The following is a 17,489-nucleotide window of genomic DNA, read 5'->3' as shown; positions in this document are numbered from 1 at the left end:
CCACTGACCACCTGGCATCTCTTTTTACAGGCTAACATCTCCTTTTTCGGTCCATCCACAAAGCACAGAGCTCCAGATTTCCTTTTTATCACTTGTGTATCCATATAAAAATCTTTGAAGAGTGAACCCACTAAAGTCGTCCAGATGCCTTTATTTTTCGAGAAACACAAACTGCATCTTTGTGACCCAGCTAGCTTTGTTTTGTGTCCTGCATCGTACTTGTGTGTCTGTTTACAATTATCTGTAACAAGAGTTTGGGAAAGACAGCCTGAGACAAGGTGGTGACTGGATAGGTTGTGTGCTTATGAGTCATTTGAAGGAATGTGCCTTCAATTAAAAGTAAAATATAGCTACAGACAACAAGCCAATGCAACAGATTTTCCATTGCACATGACGTGTTTTAACATTTGTTGTGCTTGTTGCCGCCCGGTGAGACGATGTTCTGCCCTCCTATACCAGAGCAATGTTGGGGTCTTTTGTCTCTGTCAGCTTATAGCCCACACGGTGAACTGGTGGTGGGAAAGGACGTTGTTGTCCTCAGAGTATAGATCAAATAGTTATTCATGAGCTGGCCAGTTGCAACAGATGACCTTGGTAAATACCCAGACCAATTTCGAGGCTCGTTTATATTGGCTTGTATGTTGTTTCCAGCACTTGAGATTCATAAAGCATCCATACTTGGAATGAGAGCGCCTGACCTCTTGTTGCTCATTCCCTGTATGTTTAAACCCAATTGTGTTCTGAAACCCTTGCCCTGATCCTCTGTGACAAACAGACTCATGCGTCTCGATTCTTATCTGAGGAGTGCAGGCACGAGAATGTATCACCTGCATACCTAGAGGGACACGAATCAGTGCACTCACGTCTTTTAAATAACTGTCTGATATATTGAGGGGTTTTTTTACAACTGGCATATCTGTCAGAGAGAGTCAGAGTTACCCAAGGGGACATTTTGTATTAGAGGTACAGTGTGTCTATCACGCTCAGCTCAATTCAGAGTGACCCCTGATACTGGCTGTGCGATGAGATAAAATTCATATGGATGTATGTGCGACGGCCATGGAATCGTTTAGCCATACCACCGCCAAGGCAAGTCACTGCAAACACAGCACATTGGGGATTGTTTTTCCTCTCGCCTGTGCCAGGCGGACAGGTTGGGCCAGAGGAGATGTACCGTGAGAAATTAGTTTCACTCTTAAAGGGATGTCTGCGAGGCGAACAGATCAAAACTAGCAACTGCAGCAATCAGCCTGCAGCCCTATCAGCAAAATCACCCTGAGACCAGCAGCTCTGTCTACTACCACTAATGCAGCTCACAGCTTCTCTGCTGATCCCTACTTTCCTCCCTCTGACACACTTTCTGCATGACCTTGAAACATACTATGCTAGCTATGCATACATGTGTGTTCACAAGGAACATATGCAGGCTCTTGCTCACTCTCTTAGGTACCAGCGACAATCAATTTCTTCTAGCCCAATAACCTTTTCTCCACTGCATGCCTTTGTCTTGTATAAATTCTGATCAAACAGTGTGAACAGAGTACTCTAGCCTCTCTGCTGGCCCCAGCCTCCTGGAGAGTGGCTCTATAGCAGCCTCAGTCATCTTAAAGGGCTGCTATAGGCGCAGGAATAGGAAATCAATACGAACTCCCATGAATCAGCACTCCTGGCCAGCTCTGCTTGGCCACTGTGTCTCTACCCATCCTGTCCCTGCCACTACCGCCTCTATTGTTAGGCCACTTCTTTGGCACTGAAAAGACAGGTCCACTAACAAAGTCAGGCATATTAGATTCACCAAGCATTTATTTCCATGGACGTTGTCAGTCAAAGATGCTGTGGGAATGTCCTAAGTGCTCATTGCCCCTTCACTTGTCCAGCCAAGTAACAATGTGTGTTGTGTCGGATAATGTACTTGAGTTTCGTTAAGCTACAGTTCTTCTCTCTGAAAGAGAAGCGATTTGGAAGGCAGCTGGTCATTGATGACCAGTGGGGGTAAGATGCTACCATCTAGTGGCCACAGGCTCCTTTCTTCAAATACTGCATTTAATCAAAAAAAGGTTTGATATTTGGGCTTTGTGGTACCATGACTGGATCAGAATCAAATCTATAACTAAAGTAATGATGGCATTAGGCTCAACCAAATTAGTCAGGACGGGTTATCCACGATAATAAGAACACAACACAAGGGTGATGTTATAGGTTAAGCTTATATTTGAGCAATTGAAGTAGATCTACACATGTCTAATAGTTGTCAATGCTTGTCTGTCTTCAGCTCTACAGGGCATCAGCACTTTTTGAGACCATACGGCATGAGGCCCAGCACAGCACCGACTACAAACTGTCCCTGTTTGACCTGCAAACCTCCTGTTACCAGGCACTCCAGAGGGTCCTTGTCAGCCTAGGTATGCCCATACCATCCCATTTCCCCTATTCCTGATTGTTCTATTAGGTTCGTTGTTTCTGTGTTTGTGTTTGGTTGCAGAGCTCATATTGTAACATTTACATGTTTATCACTGTTGACCTATTAACCTCCAGCTCACCATGATGAGGCTTTGGCAGTGGCAGAGCGGGGTCGTACACGAGCCTTCGCTGACCTCTTGGTAGAAAGGCAGACAGGTCAGCAAGAAGCAGACCCTTATACACCAGTAACAGTGGAGCATATCCTGGACACCGTCAACAGCCAGAGGGCCCTGGTGCTTTATTTCTCCATGGCAGCTGGTTACCTGTACAGCTGGCTGCTGGCTCCAGGAGCAGGTAAGGATGAATGCCGCCATTTGTAGTATCAGAAACACGACAGTATTCACATTAATATATCCGTTTATAGTATATGTATATTCTAAGCAGTCACTCATACAAACACACACTTGCCTACAGACGCTCATTCAGTTCAAATCAAAGAGATAAGGAGCCAAGAGGCCACAGCTTTTACCAGCTGTAACACCAGTGACAGAGCCTCCTGCCTCTCCTCTGCTAAGCTTTGCCCTCCGCTTCACTTCTCACCCCACCAGGCATCATCTGCCTCTGAACCAGGCTAATTGATAGTGACACACCAGCAAGCACACACGCCAACAGGAAAGCACTGTGCAGTTGAAAAGCATCAGAATATTCCTCTGTCTTAAATAACTAAATCTCTATTTATTTGCTATTTGATTTTTTTGAGCCTTCCTCTGTTTCTATCTTTTTTTGCTTTTCTTTTCAATTTATATTTTAATATTTCTTTCTCTACCTCTGCATTTCTACCTTTTATTTTGATAAATCGATGCAGCCTTGAAATTCAAAGCATCCACTTTGTGAACAGTATTGATACTAAAATGATGCCAACACTCATCTTCCACTCTATTGCTTCTACAGCAAGACATTCACTATCTGGGTCATACATTTTACTGCTTACAGAACTTACACTATTTTATTTGCACTATATGCATGTAGCATGTGGCAACCCAAGCGTGAACTATCCATGTCCAAGGAAAGAAAATTGGGTTGCATAGTATGAGCTGCTCTGGCACTCTTCTTCATTTTGTTGTTAAGACAGTAAATGAGATCCCTGACCCAGGTCCCATGGCACCAGGCCTAAACATTTGATCATATCCAGCTCCCAGGCAACCAGATGAACTCGACCCCCCCAGCACGAATTGCATGGATGGGAAGAATACTTTAGGGATGATTGGAGATGTTCAAAGCATTGGATATTACCCGAGGCTAAGAGGGAGCCACTTGCTCTCTAATCGCCTGTCTGTCACTTCCTGGCATTCCCTGGCATCCAGCTGGCAAACAAGCAGGGCCTATTCTAAAGAGCTGGTAATCAGTGAAAGGGCTACTAAAGCCCTAATTACATGAATGGTAAAGCAAAAAGATAGTGCCCTGAATATCCACACACATTCAAATCTGCACCTTATATGTATCTTGTTATAGTTAATTTCATTCAAAACATTCCAACATACACACCAGCACACCCATACGTACTCAGCACATCACATCGCAGCACACAGAAACACAAGAAATACACACATCCTGTTCTTCATCTGCCAATGTGCTCTTCCCTACCCCCTCTGATCTTCCTGCTTGAGTCTCAGCTGAGCTGTCATGATGGGCAGCAGATGGCACAGGCAGTCTACTCTTCGCCTGTATTGAACGATATTTGCTTTATTTGTTGTGTCCCACAGATGTGCTTCTGCGCTTGGCCTTGCTCAGTTTTCAATTTGAGATGATCTAATATTCCCTCCTGTTGTGAGCGAGTAATAGAAACCTACTACCACAGAGGCATTACACAGTTTCTTTTCTTTTCTTTTATACTTAAATACCATTAACCCCTCCTGTCTCACTCCACAGGCATCCTGAAGTTTCATGAGGTATACCTGGGTGAGGGCGTGTCAGATGGAGGCTCAGAGTTCCAGGAGGGAGGAGGTGGAGGCGTGGTTATTGGCTCCTCACTGGAGCAGCACATTGCCAGCGCCCGCGAAGCTCTAGGAGTAGAATCTTACTACAGCAGGTGAGAAACCTCATTCTGTCACCTTATATTGTCACAACAATGAATGCCAAAGAAAGATGAAGACAATGTGCTTTGTGATATGTAAATAATGTTCTTGTCGCCTTGTGCACTCAGGCAGGTTTGTGCTATTCTAATCGCAGAATAAACAGTAGTCAGCTGACCCAAATCTCAAACATGCTGGAAGTCCATGCGACTTAGCCAGATTGACATTCAACATTCAGGCATTTTGTTTTCAAACACATTGCACGTCTGTCCAACTGGCTCTAGAATCTGACAGGTATGATCAGCTTTAGACAAGAGACCTCAAACTACTTTTATTTCCAAAGCACTCCTTGGAAAATCAATTTTAAAAACACAACTCATTACCAAAGATATAACAACAAACAAAATGTAAGGCTTTTAACCAAGTCGTAAGAAGGATATATTATCATTCAATGCGTGTAAAGAACTGTTATTCTGCCCCATTACACCGTATGATGACAGGCCTGCACTACCTGCTAAGGTACTGCACTCTCACTCTCTCCCACTGGAAATAAATGAAACGGAATAATGGCCCTTTGAATGGCCACACTGTTGAACCCAGCTAACAAACAGATAGCTCCGGGATTACAGAGGGTATAGGAAAGGAAAGGAAAGGAAAAGGTTGAGATGCAGTGGTAAAATCGATGAGGTAAAAGTCAAAGCAGCACAGCTTGATGGATCAAGACTTAACGGACAACAGGGAATATAGGCCGAGTGAATCTGCCAAAGAAGATGGGAAGTGCGGAGAGAGATGTCGACGCCGATAATCTCTCTTGTACATCCATGTGTCTGTGCCATGTTTGACGTCAGCCCTGTTTCTCTTGTTGGTGTTTGATCCATGGTGCCCAGCTGGTCCGCCCAGTGCCAGCCTCCACCACCCTCGCAGCCATGCCCTCCTGCCCCATTACCAGCTCATTTACTGCTCCAATGGGAAGCTGCACACACACCACTGCGCCTGGATAGGCACAATATGGCACCACTTACCGACCCATTCATTCTCAGAGAAGGGAGGGAGGTCTCTGAAATAAGCGGTGGAATAAAATGAAGTGGATGGGAGAGAATAACAGGGAGCACATACTGTGTATTAAGTGATAGAATTATAGAGGAGGATGCCGCCTTTGTGATAGTAGATAGAATAGAATAGAATAGAATAGCTTTTATTGTCATTGTATATGATAATACAACAAAATGCATTTGTGCTGTGCCTGAATCTTTGAACAGTGATCAATAACAGCAATAAACCATAAATAAACAACTATAAATAAATAATAAATAATAAATAACAATAAATAAACAACACACAGTTCCATTCATTCATACATTAAAACAGTCCCACAAGTAGTCCCACAGCTCAATATGTTCCAATAGCTTAAGATGTCTCATATGACATGTCTCGACATCCTATATGACATCACGACATCACGACATCACATATGACATATGACATCACATGACATCACAAATGACATATGACATCACATGACATCACAACATCCCACATGACATCATGACATCCCATATGACATCATGACATCACAACATCACACCCCAAATGACATCACATGTCCCTTGCCCCATATGACATCACATGACATCATAGCTGAAGATGCCCAATATGTCCCAATGTGTCCCAATTTGTCCCAATATTGCAATTGACTTTTGGGGTACTAATTTGTCTAATTAGATTAGTATATAATAATAATATCTAAGATACGTTGTGTATGTATACATAAGTAGAATATCTGTGCCAATATATCCTATCACAAATTTTGTCTGCATTAAGTCTGTGTATGACAGAGAAACCTTAGAAAGACAAATCCCCCAACAAGATTGCATGGATTTGTTGAAATTGTTGCAGTAGTGACGTGTGTGATGAGATCCCATGATGCAAACTCACATTCAGTTACCGTGAGAACTAGAAACGGACACGAGAGTTATGTGATACGGGTGCGTCAGCCAAGGGGCTCAGGAATAGAAGAAGAAATAAATGTAGAAGTAAAAAGGAAGAGGTGGATGGAGGGTGTTCCCCACTGACTGGATCAGCCTCACTGATGTTATAATGAAAGGATTTAACTCTGATTACCATTAGGCTGTTGGACCAAGCCTGGGGAATTAAGACAAGTGTGTGTGGCTTAAATAGAATGTATTATGTGCGAAGGAGTGTGTAGTTCATTTATTTGCACAAACACAATGTACAGCGTTGTGTATTTTATTGAAGTGCCGATTTACTGCCAACATTTCTATGGGTGTGCACATCTTTCTTCATTCTCACCCGCTCTCTTTCAGAGGATGCTCAAGCAGTGAGACAGAGAGTGAAGCGGGAGATTTGTTGGACCAACAATTTGAGGAGCTCAACAACAAGCTTAATTCGGTCACTGATCCCACAGGCTTCCTGCGCATGGTGTCCAGAAACAACCTGTTTAACAGGTAGGAGATTGTTTTGCGGAACAAACACACGGATGTCCCCGCACTTTTATCCAACTTCCAAATGAGATAACACCCTTGATCAACAGCTCCAATCCAATCTGTACCCAGGAAAGAATAAAATATCTGCTTGTGTAAGGAGATCCGTGGGTATTGTGGCTCATCTGTGAAAGGAGCCTTTTCTCTATTGTTTAACCAGCTCAGAGGCAGCATGTGAATCTTCCTTATTAAATAGACGGAGTAGAGCCAAGCTGCTAAAGCCCTCATCAACTGCTTACGTTGATGGGGCCTTTGTGTGTGTGTGTTTGTGTGTGTGCGTGCATGCCAGACACGGGCAGTTGGGTTTGGATGATTATCAGATGTTTGTGCATGAGTATCTTGAGTATTTCTGGTGAGTAATTTTATGACTGAGGTTGATTTAAGCATCAACCTGCGTCATTGGCCCATTGGCACTGTCATGTACGGATACTGTGCAAAAGTATGCATCTACATTGTTCTGATTGGTGATGTATAGTGTAAGTGTGCCTGTATGTGTCTACAATCTGCATGTGAATGTGAGAGTTGGGGTCATATTTCCCTGTCCTCGTCCACAGTTGAGCTGCTCTTTGATGAGTGGGTAATTCCAGCTTTAATTGAGTCTCTGTGCTCATTAAGCCTCTTTAATGGGCTGCCGGTAATAATCCACTCATTCTTTTGGGCTTAAAAAAAAAGCCTATCGTCTACCCCAATATTAAAGCTAGGGAGAATGAAGAAAAGCTCATTGTCATTTCAAGTCTTCCATCTTGTGGTTTGATGTTTAGATAAAAAGTGCTTTTCAAGGGCTTCCTTTGACTTCACAGTGCCTTATCGTTTTTCCCAGCTCTATAACATTTAGGCTCTCAGAGATATAATGGCTGTATTTTTTTCCCACCTCTAATTACCCATAATTAAGAGAAATTAGGAGAGTCTCATTGAAACATTTTAATCAAAATAGGTCTGAGAAAAATATGCTCAGAGAGATATGTGATATTGTTGGTGTCTGATATCTCCGTGTGGTATTATGTTGGATTACCCTATTTTAACACAAAGATCCAATCTACACCTGAGAGCTGAAAAGATTACGGTTGGAAGTCGATGATGACATATTTCCTTCTCTCCACCTTCTCCTTGTATCTAATCCCTTCACTTTCTAATTGAATTGAAGCTCTTGTGTACAATCAAAGCATGATGAGGTCGAGCATCTTACCGAGTTGTCAGCAAAAATGGGGTAAATTTTGACTGTGCAGCAATCCTGCATTTTAAGTCCTGAGTGGCCACAAGCTTGTTAAGCAGTAACTGATGGTTGAAAGTTGGTGAATAGAGGCTAGACGAAAGTGGTGTTATAGAGGCTAATTTGTCTACCATTCTATAGCTTTTCAGTTCAACCTTATTTAACTTCAAAACGTGTCATTCAACCTGACCAAACCAGCCAGCCACTGAATGTGGTACAAGGTCTTTTCTTCACTGTTTCCCTCTACATTTGACACGCACCTTTTCTCAGCGTATTCCATGCCTCCTCTTTCATTCCTCCTGTCAGGTTAACAAACGACTGTTTGCTTTCCCATTGCGCCCCATGCCAAAGCCTCAGAGAGAGACAGAGTGTTGGGAGGCTGGAGGGAAGCCCATGGCCCGGGGCTAACAGAAGGGTAGGATAGATGTCTGTTGCCCGGGCCCTGGAAGAAACTCTAGCTGGTGAAGAACAGATGGAGAATAGTGACAAGTGCAGCCATAAAGCTTGGCCCTGTGTGCCTATAGCACCAAAGGCGTCTAACCCCATGGCCACCATCAGTACAGCTCTCAGTATGTTACTCTCTGCCTGTGCAGTGAGCTACCACCACTGTCCCACTGCAGATAATATAGCTAGTAAGAGAAAGACACAGACAAAAGACAAAAACAGACTTATTGGTGTTTCCTTCACATTTTCAGATCTCTGCTAAATTCTCATTGAGCTGAATGCCATACTCTCTATATTCCATGATCGTCCATCTCTCCTTTTTTGATTTTGTGTATTGTAAGTCTATGAAAGAACAGCAGCTGGTAGGAAGAGAGGAGGCGCCACACACATTATCTTGTGGGCATTTTGTCATGGTGATACTATTCAATCTTACACTAGCCTGGTGCTGTGGTGGCGAGGCTCCAGACTAACACAGTGCAATGTTGCCATCTAGTGGCGGTTTATTCTTTCACCATAACAGTGACATTGCCTTGCTACAAGTATGAAACTATCCAGTGTTGATGTTTAGAGAGACTACAGGACATGACAGTGAACACCCAACATAACCTGCTTTTGCCAGTGTTGGCATTTCACTGGGTGCAGCTTAGATCAAACAATGGGTGTGCACAAGGAGGAGGACTCCTGTGCTGTATCATTTCCTTCTGCTGCAGTGTTGTAACGCTGCCACACAGCTCATAGAGAACGCTGTAGCTGAGTCTGCATGTTCCTCCAGCAGTATCTGATGTAACACTATGCAGCAAGTTAGATATTGACCTTATTAGCAACATCACTAGAACATCTGCAAAGATCATTAAGAGCAGCAAGATGGTTTGATGTTAAAGGGCAATTTGATACACAACATCCTTGCTTACATATGATTATTGTATGAAGTGTTTGTCCCCATATGGTATCGGGTTAACCTACAAACAAAGCAACACAGGCCAGGAAGGAATACCGCCATAGGTACACTGATATATACAGTATTTTTTTCCTACTTACTGTGATGTGAGTAAATATGCTGTTATTCATTTGACCTGCAGCATTTCAAAGCTCTTTAGTTTTGTGTTTAATATATGAAATAAATGTATAGCAAAAGTCCGATAACCTATAACCTTGATCTGCAGCAGCACTATTTGTTGTGTACCATGTGTAAACAATGCATTGTTGTGTGTTGTCTGCATCTAGGAGCTGCCAGAGTATGACCAGCTTGTTCAGCAACACCATGTCTCCTGCCAAAGATGGGAATTCTTCCCTGCCTCGTCGTTCGAGCAACCTCAGCAAGCCTCCGCTTCGAGCGCTATATGATTTGCTCATCGCACCTATGGAGGGGGTAAGCACTACATCTATGGATCATTGCCTGCCTGATGATATTCTGTAGTTGTGTGAGAAAGCATTATGTGTTGTGTATCTTCATACTTAATCTTTTGTCTGTTAGGGTCTGATGCACTCCAGTGGGCCTGTTGGCAGACACAGGCAATTGGTGATGGTGCTAGAGGGAGAATTGTACCTCATCCCATTTGCGCTGCTAAAAGGCAGCTCCTCTAATGAATACCTGTATGAGCGTTTCAGTCTCATTGCTGTTCCCTCCATCCATGGCCTTGGATCCAGCACCAAGGTACAATTTCTTATTCACATGACTGAGATGATACAATTAAGTGTTGCATTCCTACTTGAAACTCTCACAGTTTATACTTTTGCACTGAACTGCACTAATCTCTTCTTACTTTGCTTCTAGGCTCACTCCCGGCGAACTGGGCCAGCTCCATGTGGTGGCGTCTCAATGGCAGCGGTTGTTGGTAACCCTAGGCTACCGTCACCTGTGATGGACCGCTGGCTCTGGGGGCCCATGCCCTCTGCAGAGGAGGAGGCTCTAATGGTGGCTGAGTTGTTGGGCTGTCAGCCACTTGCTGGCACTTCTGCCACAAAGGAGAGAGTGATGAGTGCCCTCACACAGGCTGAATGTGCACACTTTGCTACGCATATTTCCTGGAAACTGGCAGCTCTGGTGCTCACACCCAACTTAGAGGGTGTTCCCGGTGGGGCAGGTGCCAACGTAGGAGTGGGAACATTGGGAAGAGGTGCAGGGGGGAGGAGAGGAAGCAGCGGCCGAGGCAGGAAAGGCTCAGTTGGAAGTGGCTTCACCATTCCAGAGTCTCTCCACATGCAGGATGACAGCAGCGATGTGGAGAGTATCTGTGACAGCCCACCCCTACAGGAGTTCCTGCTTACAGCAGCAGATATATTGGACCTAAGGTTGCCTGTCAAGCTGGTGGTGCTGGGGTAGGTGGGCAGGGTCAGGGGAACACATTTACATTGTGATTTGTATGCATCTCATACCAACCAAGACAATTAAATATGTAATTACATTCAATCACAGAGATTCAATCATGCGTGGGTCCTTCTTTGTGACAGGTCGTACCAGGAGTCCAGCAGCAAGGTGACAGCAGATGGTGTCGTGGGGTTAACGAGGGCCTTCCTGGCTGCCGGGGCTCAATGTGTTTTAGTGTCCTTGTGGCCTGTTCCTGTTGCAGCCTCGAAGGTTTTTGTCCATGCATTCTACACTGCCCTACTAAATGGGACCAAGGCCAGTGCCGCTCTTGCAGATGCCATGAAGACTGTCCAGAGCAGCAAGCAGTACTCACACCCCTCCAATTGGTCAGGTTAGTGATGCAATTTAGTCACGTTACAATATACAAGTTATATTTAGTTATATAGGTTTATTGTTTTACTTAATGGTCTATTGCACTATAACATTATAACGTATTTACAGTGTAGTTGTGGAAATAAAATTTTGCTTGTGGTTGTGTGTCTCTAGGATACATGCTGATTGGCAATGATGTGAAGCTCAACAGTCCCTCATCCCTGATTGGTCAGGCTCTGGCAGAGATTCTGCAGTATCCAGATCGAGCACGTGATGCTCTGAGAGTTTTACTCCACCTGGTGAGAGATGGGCAAACACAGTGACTAAGAGCACACACAGAAATAAATTCTACACTGACATTACCATGTACGCTTCTTTTCAGGTGGAGAAATCTCTTCAGAGAATACAGAACGGACAGCGTAACTCCATGTACACGTCCCAGCAGAGTGTGGAGAACAAGGTGGGGGGTGTCCCTGGCTGGCACGCCCTGTTGACAGCTGTTGGCTTTCGCCTCGACTCTGCAGGCCCTGGTATCCCCGCTGCTGTCTTCTTTCCCACTGCTGACCCTGGAGACAGGCTTCAGCAGTGCAGCACCACCCTGCAGTCTCTCCTTGGTACGTACCTGAGACAAAAGCCTTAAAAAAAAGCTTTGAATGTTTTGTTTTGCTGATTCTCTGTTCAATGTCCTGTATTTTATAACCATTATATATATCCTCTTATATGAATTCATCTGTTAGGTTCCACTGCTATTTTGGAATATAATGTGGCTCCCAGAGATATAAAGTGTTCGTTTGATCATATCCCACAGGTCTGCCGCCCCCAGCTCTCCAGGCTTTGTGCAAACTCATCACAGCTTCAGAGGCTGGAGAGCAGCTCATCAACAGGGTAAGATCCATGAACACATGCTGGTGGTTTATTACATCTCTTGGGCTACTTACAATTAGTTCTAAGTCAGATTAAATTGTTGCATATTGTTTCAAAGCGGTTAGGGCTTTCCTACAATCTTTCTTTGAAACTTTTAAAGCTTCTTATACAATGAGGCTTTAGCTAGAAGAGAATATGAGGAATTTCATTGCACCACCTTGTTACGTCAGGCTTACACATTGGTAGCCAAAGCTGTGTCTTAATCTACACTGAAATGCTGCATTGAAGCCTAACTGGCAGTCTTCAAAGTACAAAGTCTCAATTACAACCTGAGACCTGTTCTGCTCCCAGGCTTGTGACACCAGAAAATTGAAGTTGTGCTACAGTGGTTTTATGCAACATGTGGTCATCACATGCTTAAAGTGAAAGAATGTCGAATTAGTTGGTGATTAGGGCTTTCTGTTCCCTTATACTGTAAATAATGGCCTCACTGCAGAGGCAGGTGGCAGAGAATTGCACAGGGATCTTCCTAAAGCTCAATGAGTCATCCAGACATTAAATGCTGCTGTTGTCCTTCATGTTAACCTGAAACTTTGTGTTGATGGCTTGTGTGCATGCAATTAAAAGACTATTCTCTTTCTCCTGCTGCTAATTTGCTATCTGAAGGCTGTTAAAAATATGGTGGGAATGGTAAGTGGGGCTTGACCTATCTGTACTTCTTTATCCCTTCTTCATGTTCTTGCTCTGTAATTGCCTAATATTCAAGCATCCTTATTCTTGCTTTAACTGCTCTGACCAAATATTTCAATGTCCTGTATATACATTTTCCCACTACTACTAACACTACTTTTCTGCAGTCAGAGATTTGAATGTTGCTAATGTGATGAGCTTTAGTTGTGCATGTGTTGTGTTAAGTCCACAGTGGATCAGAACACACTCACTCCATCGTTCATTTCCACAGTTCACAAGTTATCCATTGTAACCAAGACACATGTCAGAGCTTACCACAACTGTAGCAAGAAAGCATATGACACACACACACACACACACACACACACACACACACACACACACACACACACACACACGTACAGTGTATAGCCCTACTTCTCCTTTTGTCACTGATGAGTAGGTTTTAACCATCGAATGATTAACTCATGACATGACATGATATTTGCTGAATCATCTCGCTCATCTCTCCACTTGCTGCTCCAAAACACTCCCACCTATGCTATTCACACATCATACAACCATGTTACTGATATAGTATGAGTTTATCTATCAGGCCCTCAACGCCATCTGATCTAATGTATTTATTCTATTTTATTAGTTGTGGGTGGGCACACACAGAGCTGGGCCCATGGTTCATACACAAACGACTAAAGCAGCTCATTATTTGAAGCCAGCTCCAACCAGTCCATAACCCTGTTTAGTACAAAACACTATAGTAGGGTTCTTGTGTTACACAAGTCTTTAGGATTTGCATCCTTGTTCCTCTACGTAGGTCAGTGGAATGTTTCGGTTGGTTAGGAACATAAAGCTGTGATGCAAAAACAACATGACGAGGGAAGCCTTTCTGAATAGTTACGTCAGCCAGACAAAGATGTCTCTGTTTCTCAGTCACGTAATCCCTAAGCAAAACAGGCAAGTGTGCTCTGTGATCACGTGTAAACCACAGCACGCAGCAATCCCTTTCAAGATCAAGGGTTTGTTTCAATTTAAGAGTACTCACCCCCGCTGAACTTCACTGCACACATTTCACAAATCAGATTCATAGCGGGTTCATTTCTAGTTCCAGAAAACAACTTGGCGGACATTAAGACACTAGAAGATTGGGTTGAAGTTTTTTTTTTTTTTTTGTATTTAATTAGAACAAAGACATGTAATATGTAGAAGTAGTAGTTTTTGGTAGACTCAACAACAACTGCTCTCCCTTTTTCCCCTCCAGCTCCACCAGGTGCTAGTCCAACTCCAGACTGGAGACAAGGAGCAGGATTTCTCTCTGCTGCCCATTCAGGTGTCCATTAGTGTGCAGTTATGGAGGCTGCCAGGATGCCACGAATTTCTGGCTGCGCTAGGTGAATCAGCAGCATACTTGTCCAGCTACCCACCTATAAACATAAACATCATATTACAAAAACACAGCCGCATACATACAGTGTATATATTGATAAAATGTACCTTAGTCAAAGTTAGAAGTTATAACTGTTTTCCTTTGGTATATGTACATGCAGGTTTTGACTTATGTGAAGTTGGTCAAGAAGAGGTGGTGCTGAAGACAGGCAAGCTAGCCAACCGCCGCACTTTGCACTTTGCCCTACAGTCTCTTCTGGCACTGTTTGGTAAGCATATTTTTACTTTGTTATTCAACATTACACACGCCTGTCCTCTGGCTTATCTTTCATGTCTAATCTTCAGAATGTTATCAAGCACTTGACTGTGGATTGAAAATAATTTTCCCTTTCTTCCCCACAGACTCCACAGAACTGCCCAAGCGCTTAAGTCTGGACAGTTCATCTTCCCTTGAGTCTCTGGCTTCAGCCCAGTCTGTGTCCAACCCCCTATCCATGGGTTATTCAAGCCTTCCTTTCTCTCCTCCTTGCTTGGACAGTCAGGCATCAGACACCATTTCTGTCTACAGTCTGAGCTCTGTAGCTTCCTCCATGAGCTTTGTTTCCAAGGCAGACTGTGATTTCCTTGGAAGGCGTACTGGGGCCACAGCATACTACTCTGCCCACAAGCACCCTCATGTTCCCCGTAGTCGCTCCTCTCCTCAAGGGGCAGCTGCTGCAGTGGCAGGGACCCGAGGGGAAGAGGAAGAGTATGAGGGTTTTTCCATTATCAGCAGTGAGCCACTCGGAAGCCACTGCGACTCTCTGCCTCTGCCACCAGGCCACAGCCAACGTCACCGTGGAGGCAGGGGAGTGGTTGGTGGGTCTAGCACAGGAGCAGGGAGAGGCTATACTGTATCTATATCATCAAGGGGCAGTGTTAGCACCCCCACATCCCCTGTCAAAACTTGCCTTGTGCCCAGCCCCAACTCACCCTTCCAGAAGGTGGGTAAAGTGAGCACCTCAGATACCGGCGAATCTGACCAGTCAAGTACTGAGACGGACAGCACTGTCAAGTCCCAAGAAGAGAAAACTGCACCACTAGACCCTCAGGAACTAGCGCAGAAAATTTTGGAGGAGACTCAGAGCCATTTAAGGGCAGTGAGTAGTCTCCAGAGGGCTGGAACAGAGGGCGTAACAGCAGGTGGTACCTCAGTTCGAAATAGCGCTTTCCGGTCTTCAGAAACAAGTGCATTCAGTCGTCCCAGCAGTAGTGCTAGTGGCCGCACTCAGTCCTCTCCAAGACCCAAACCTCCCTCCCGGTCCTCCTCTCTGCAAAAGATAAGCTCTGGCTACAACAGCCCTGCTGTCTCTGAGTCTTCCCAAAAGGAGGGCAGCCATCCTTCGCCCACTCTGGACAGCCATGCACAGTTCAAGCTAAAGTACCCAAGCTCCCCATACAGTGGCCACATTTCTCGTTCCCCCAGTAACGTGTCTCCCAGTTCTGGTCACCAGTCCCCAGTCGGTAGTGCGCCATCCCCTGCCCTGTCCTACTCCTCCACTGGCTCTGCCTGCTCCACATCAGCTGATACCCCAGACCTGGACCGTTTAAGAAGAGGGGTTATTGATGAGAAGGTCCAAGCTATTCACAATCTGAAGACCTTTTGGGCTAATGCTGCAGCCCAGCACCAACAACATCTGCGTCCTGTCAAAGCTGTCCACACCCCTGGGCCCCTGGCTTCTGCCAGTCGGGATGTATTGAGCCTTCTAAATCTTTCCCCGCGCCACTGTTCTCCTAATGATGCCCAAGACAGCCTGGAGCTGCGGGAGCTAGGGCTGCAGTCACTGGATAGGGGCAGCAAGAACTCCTCCAATGGACACCACCCCAGAAAAGTGGCCCCATCACCTACTATTTCCACAAGCAGTAGCCCTGGTGCTCGTTCTATTCGACTACCTGCTGGTAATGGATACAAGTTCCTGTCACCTGGAAGATTTTTCCCTTCTTCTAAATGCTGAGACATTTTACATGGTCCTATACTTTTACCTTTTATTTACTATCCTGTGTGCTGGAGGAATAGGGCACTTTTTGAGGGCCTCTATTGGTCCACCAGGCTTGATTGACATTGAGAAGGAACTGATTGGTCATTGAGTGTGATCATGCAGAGGCACATGAATGCTTTAGAGTGTCTTGTCTTTGTGCCCATAACACTGTAAATGGCAATGAGAAATACTCAACGACCTGATACTGTGTTTGTGTGTAACTGTGTGTCAGGTAGATGTAAATGCCATTTGGTATTTTCTCCCAAAAAAATGCTGTTTGTGTGGGCCAAGACACAACAGCTATGAATGATTTCCTCCATTCTATTTTTTTGTTTTAAATTTAATGGTTATTGTTATTATTGTTTGTTATTGTTATTAATATTATAATAATTATTATGTTTTGTAAATTAATTCCAGTGTTTCACAATCAGTATTAAGCATTTTTATATTATAAAAAAAGTGAACAAACCTGTACCATGTAAAGATGGATAAAGTGGAAAAAAAGATTTAATATTTTTTATTGAAATCAAAAGGGCATTTTGCCAGATTTCTTTGTGAATTGAGTGTCTGCTCCGAAGCATGGATTCTCTTGCTATTCAGTGTTAAGTACCATGTATGACTTTTTAGCCCATGATTTTTGAGAGTAAACATGAAAGTTACATGACAACCATCTGTCATTTATCAGTAAATGGTTTCAATAAAAAAAAAAATCATGATTCCTTTCTTGTATTGTTGCTTCCACCATATATTATAACATAACATGTTTGTGTGGCATCACATATGCTACAAAGCCAAAAGTAAGTGGACACTCAACATTCCAGCCATTTCCCACTGTTGAAAAATGATATCCAAAATGATATGCAAAAAATTCAGCTATAACAGGATCTACTTTCCTTGGCTTTCCAGTAGATTTTGGATCATGGCTGCAGGGATTTGCTGCTATTCAACCATAATGGCATTAATCAGGCGGGACGCTGATGTTGGATGATAAGGCCAGGCTGACAGCTGGTGTCCCAATTCACCCCAAAGGTTTTGGACAGTTTGGAGGTGTCCAGGCCAGTTAAGTTTTTCCAGTCCAAAACATTATCATTGACCTTGCTTTGTAAGGGCCTTCACCAAACTGGGGAAGCAATGTTGATTGTATAAGTATATCTCTTTTCAAAAGAAATAAGGGCCAGTGTTACTCACTAATTAGTAAACCCTATAACCACTAGTTAACAGCAGATG

At 44.0% G+C, this 17,489-nt stretch overlaps 1 protein-coding gene across 1 annotated transcript in view; it reads left to right on the top strand.

Annotated features, from left to right (window-relative positions):
• LOC143003400 (tetratricopeptide repeat protein 28-like) overlaps window positions 1-16,951 on the top strand; it is a 146,820-nt gene extending 129,869 nt beyond the window's left edge. The window contains exons 10-23 of the mRNA XM_076154016.1: window positions 2,273-2,402; window positions 2,536-2,754; window positions 4,330-4,489; window positions 6,797-6,937; window positions 9,852-9,996; window positions 10,102-10,281; window positions 10,402-10,946; window positions 11,079-11,326; window positions 11,482-11,606; window positions 11,690-11,921; window positions 12,116-12,192; window positions 14,120-14,249; window positions 14,406-14,513; window positions 14,647-16,951. Of these exons, the coding sequence (XP_076010131.1) occupies window positions 2,273-2,402; window positions 2,536-2,754; window positions 4,330-4,489; window positions 6,797-6,937; window positions 9,852-9,996; window positions 10,102-10,281; window positions 10,402-10,946; window positions 11,079-11,326; window positions 11,482-11,606; window positions 11,690-11,921; window positions 12,116-12,192; window positions 14,120-14,249; window positions 14,406-14,513; window positions 14,647-16,238 (4,032 nt within the window). The 3' untranslated portion in view covers window positions 16,239-16,951. The remainder of the gene's footprint in view (window positions 1-2,272; window positions 2,403-2,535; window positions 2,755-4,329; window positions 4,490-6,796; window positions 6,938-9,851; window positions 9,997-10,101; window positions 10,282-10,401; window positions 10,947-11,078; window positions 11,327-11,481; window positions 11,607-11,689; window positions 11,922-12,115; window positions 12,193-14,119; window positions 14,250-14,405; window positions 14,514-14,646) is intronic.
• The last annotated feature ends 538 nt before the right edge of the window (window positions 16,952-17,489 follow it).

This window comes from Genypterus blacodes, unplaced genomic scaffold (genome assembly GCF_046128005.1).
Source record: "Genypterus blacodes isolate CSIRO-AG114 ecotype Tasmania unplaced genomic scaffold, CSIRO-AGI_Gbla_v1 ptg000061l_1, whole genome shotgun sequence".
Classification (NCBI taxonomy): Eukaryota; Metazoa; Chordata; class Actinopteri; order Ophidiiformes; family Ophidiidae; genus Genypterus; species Genypterus blacodes.
The sequence above is the reverse complement of the archived record's forward strand: the minus strand, read 5'-3'. Positions and strand labels throughout refer to the sequence as shown.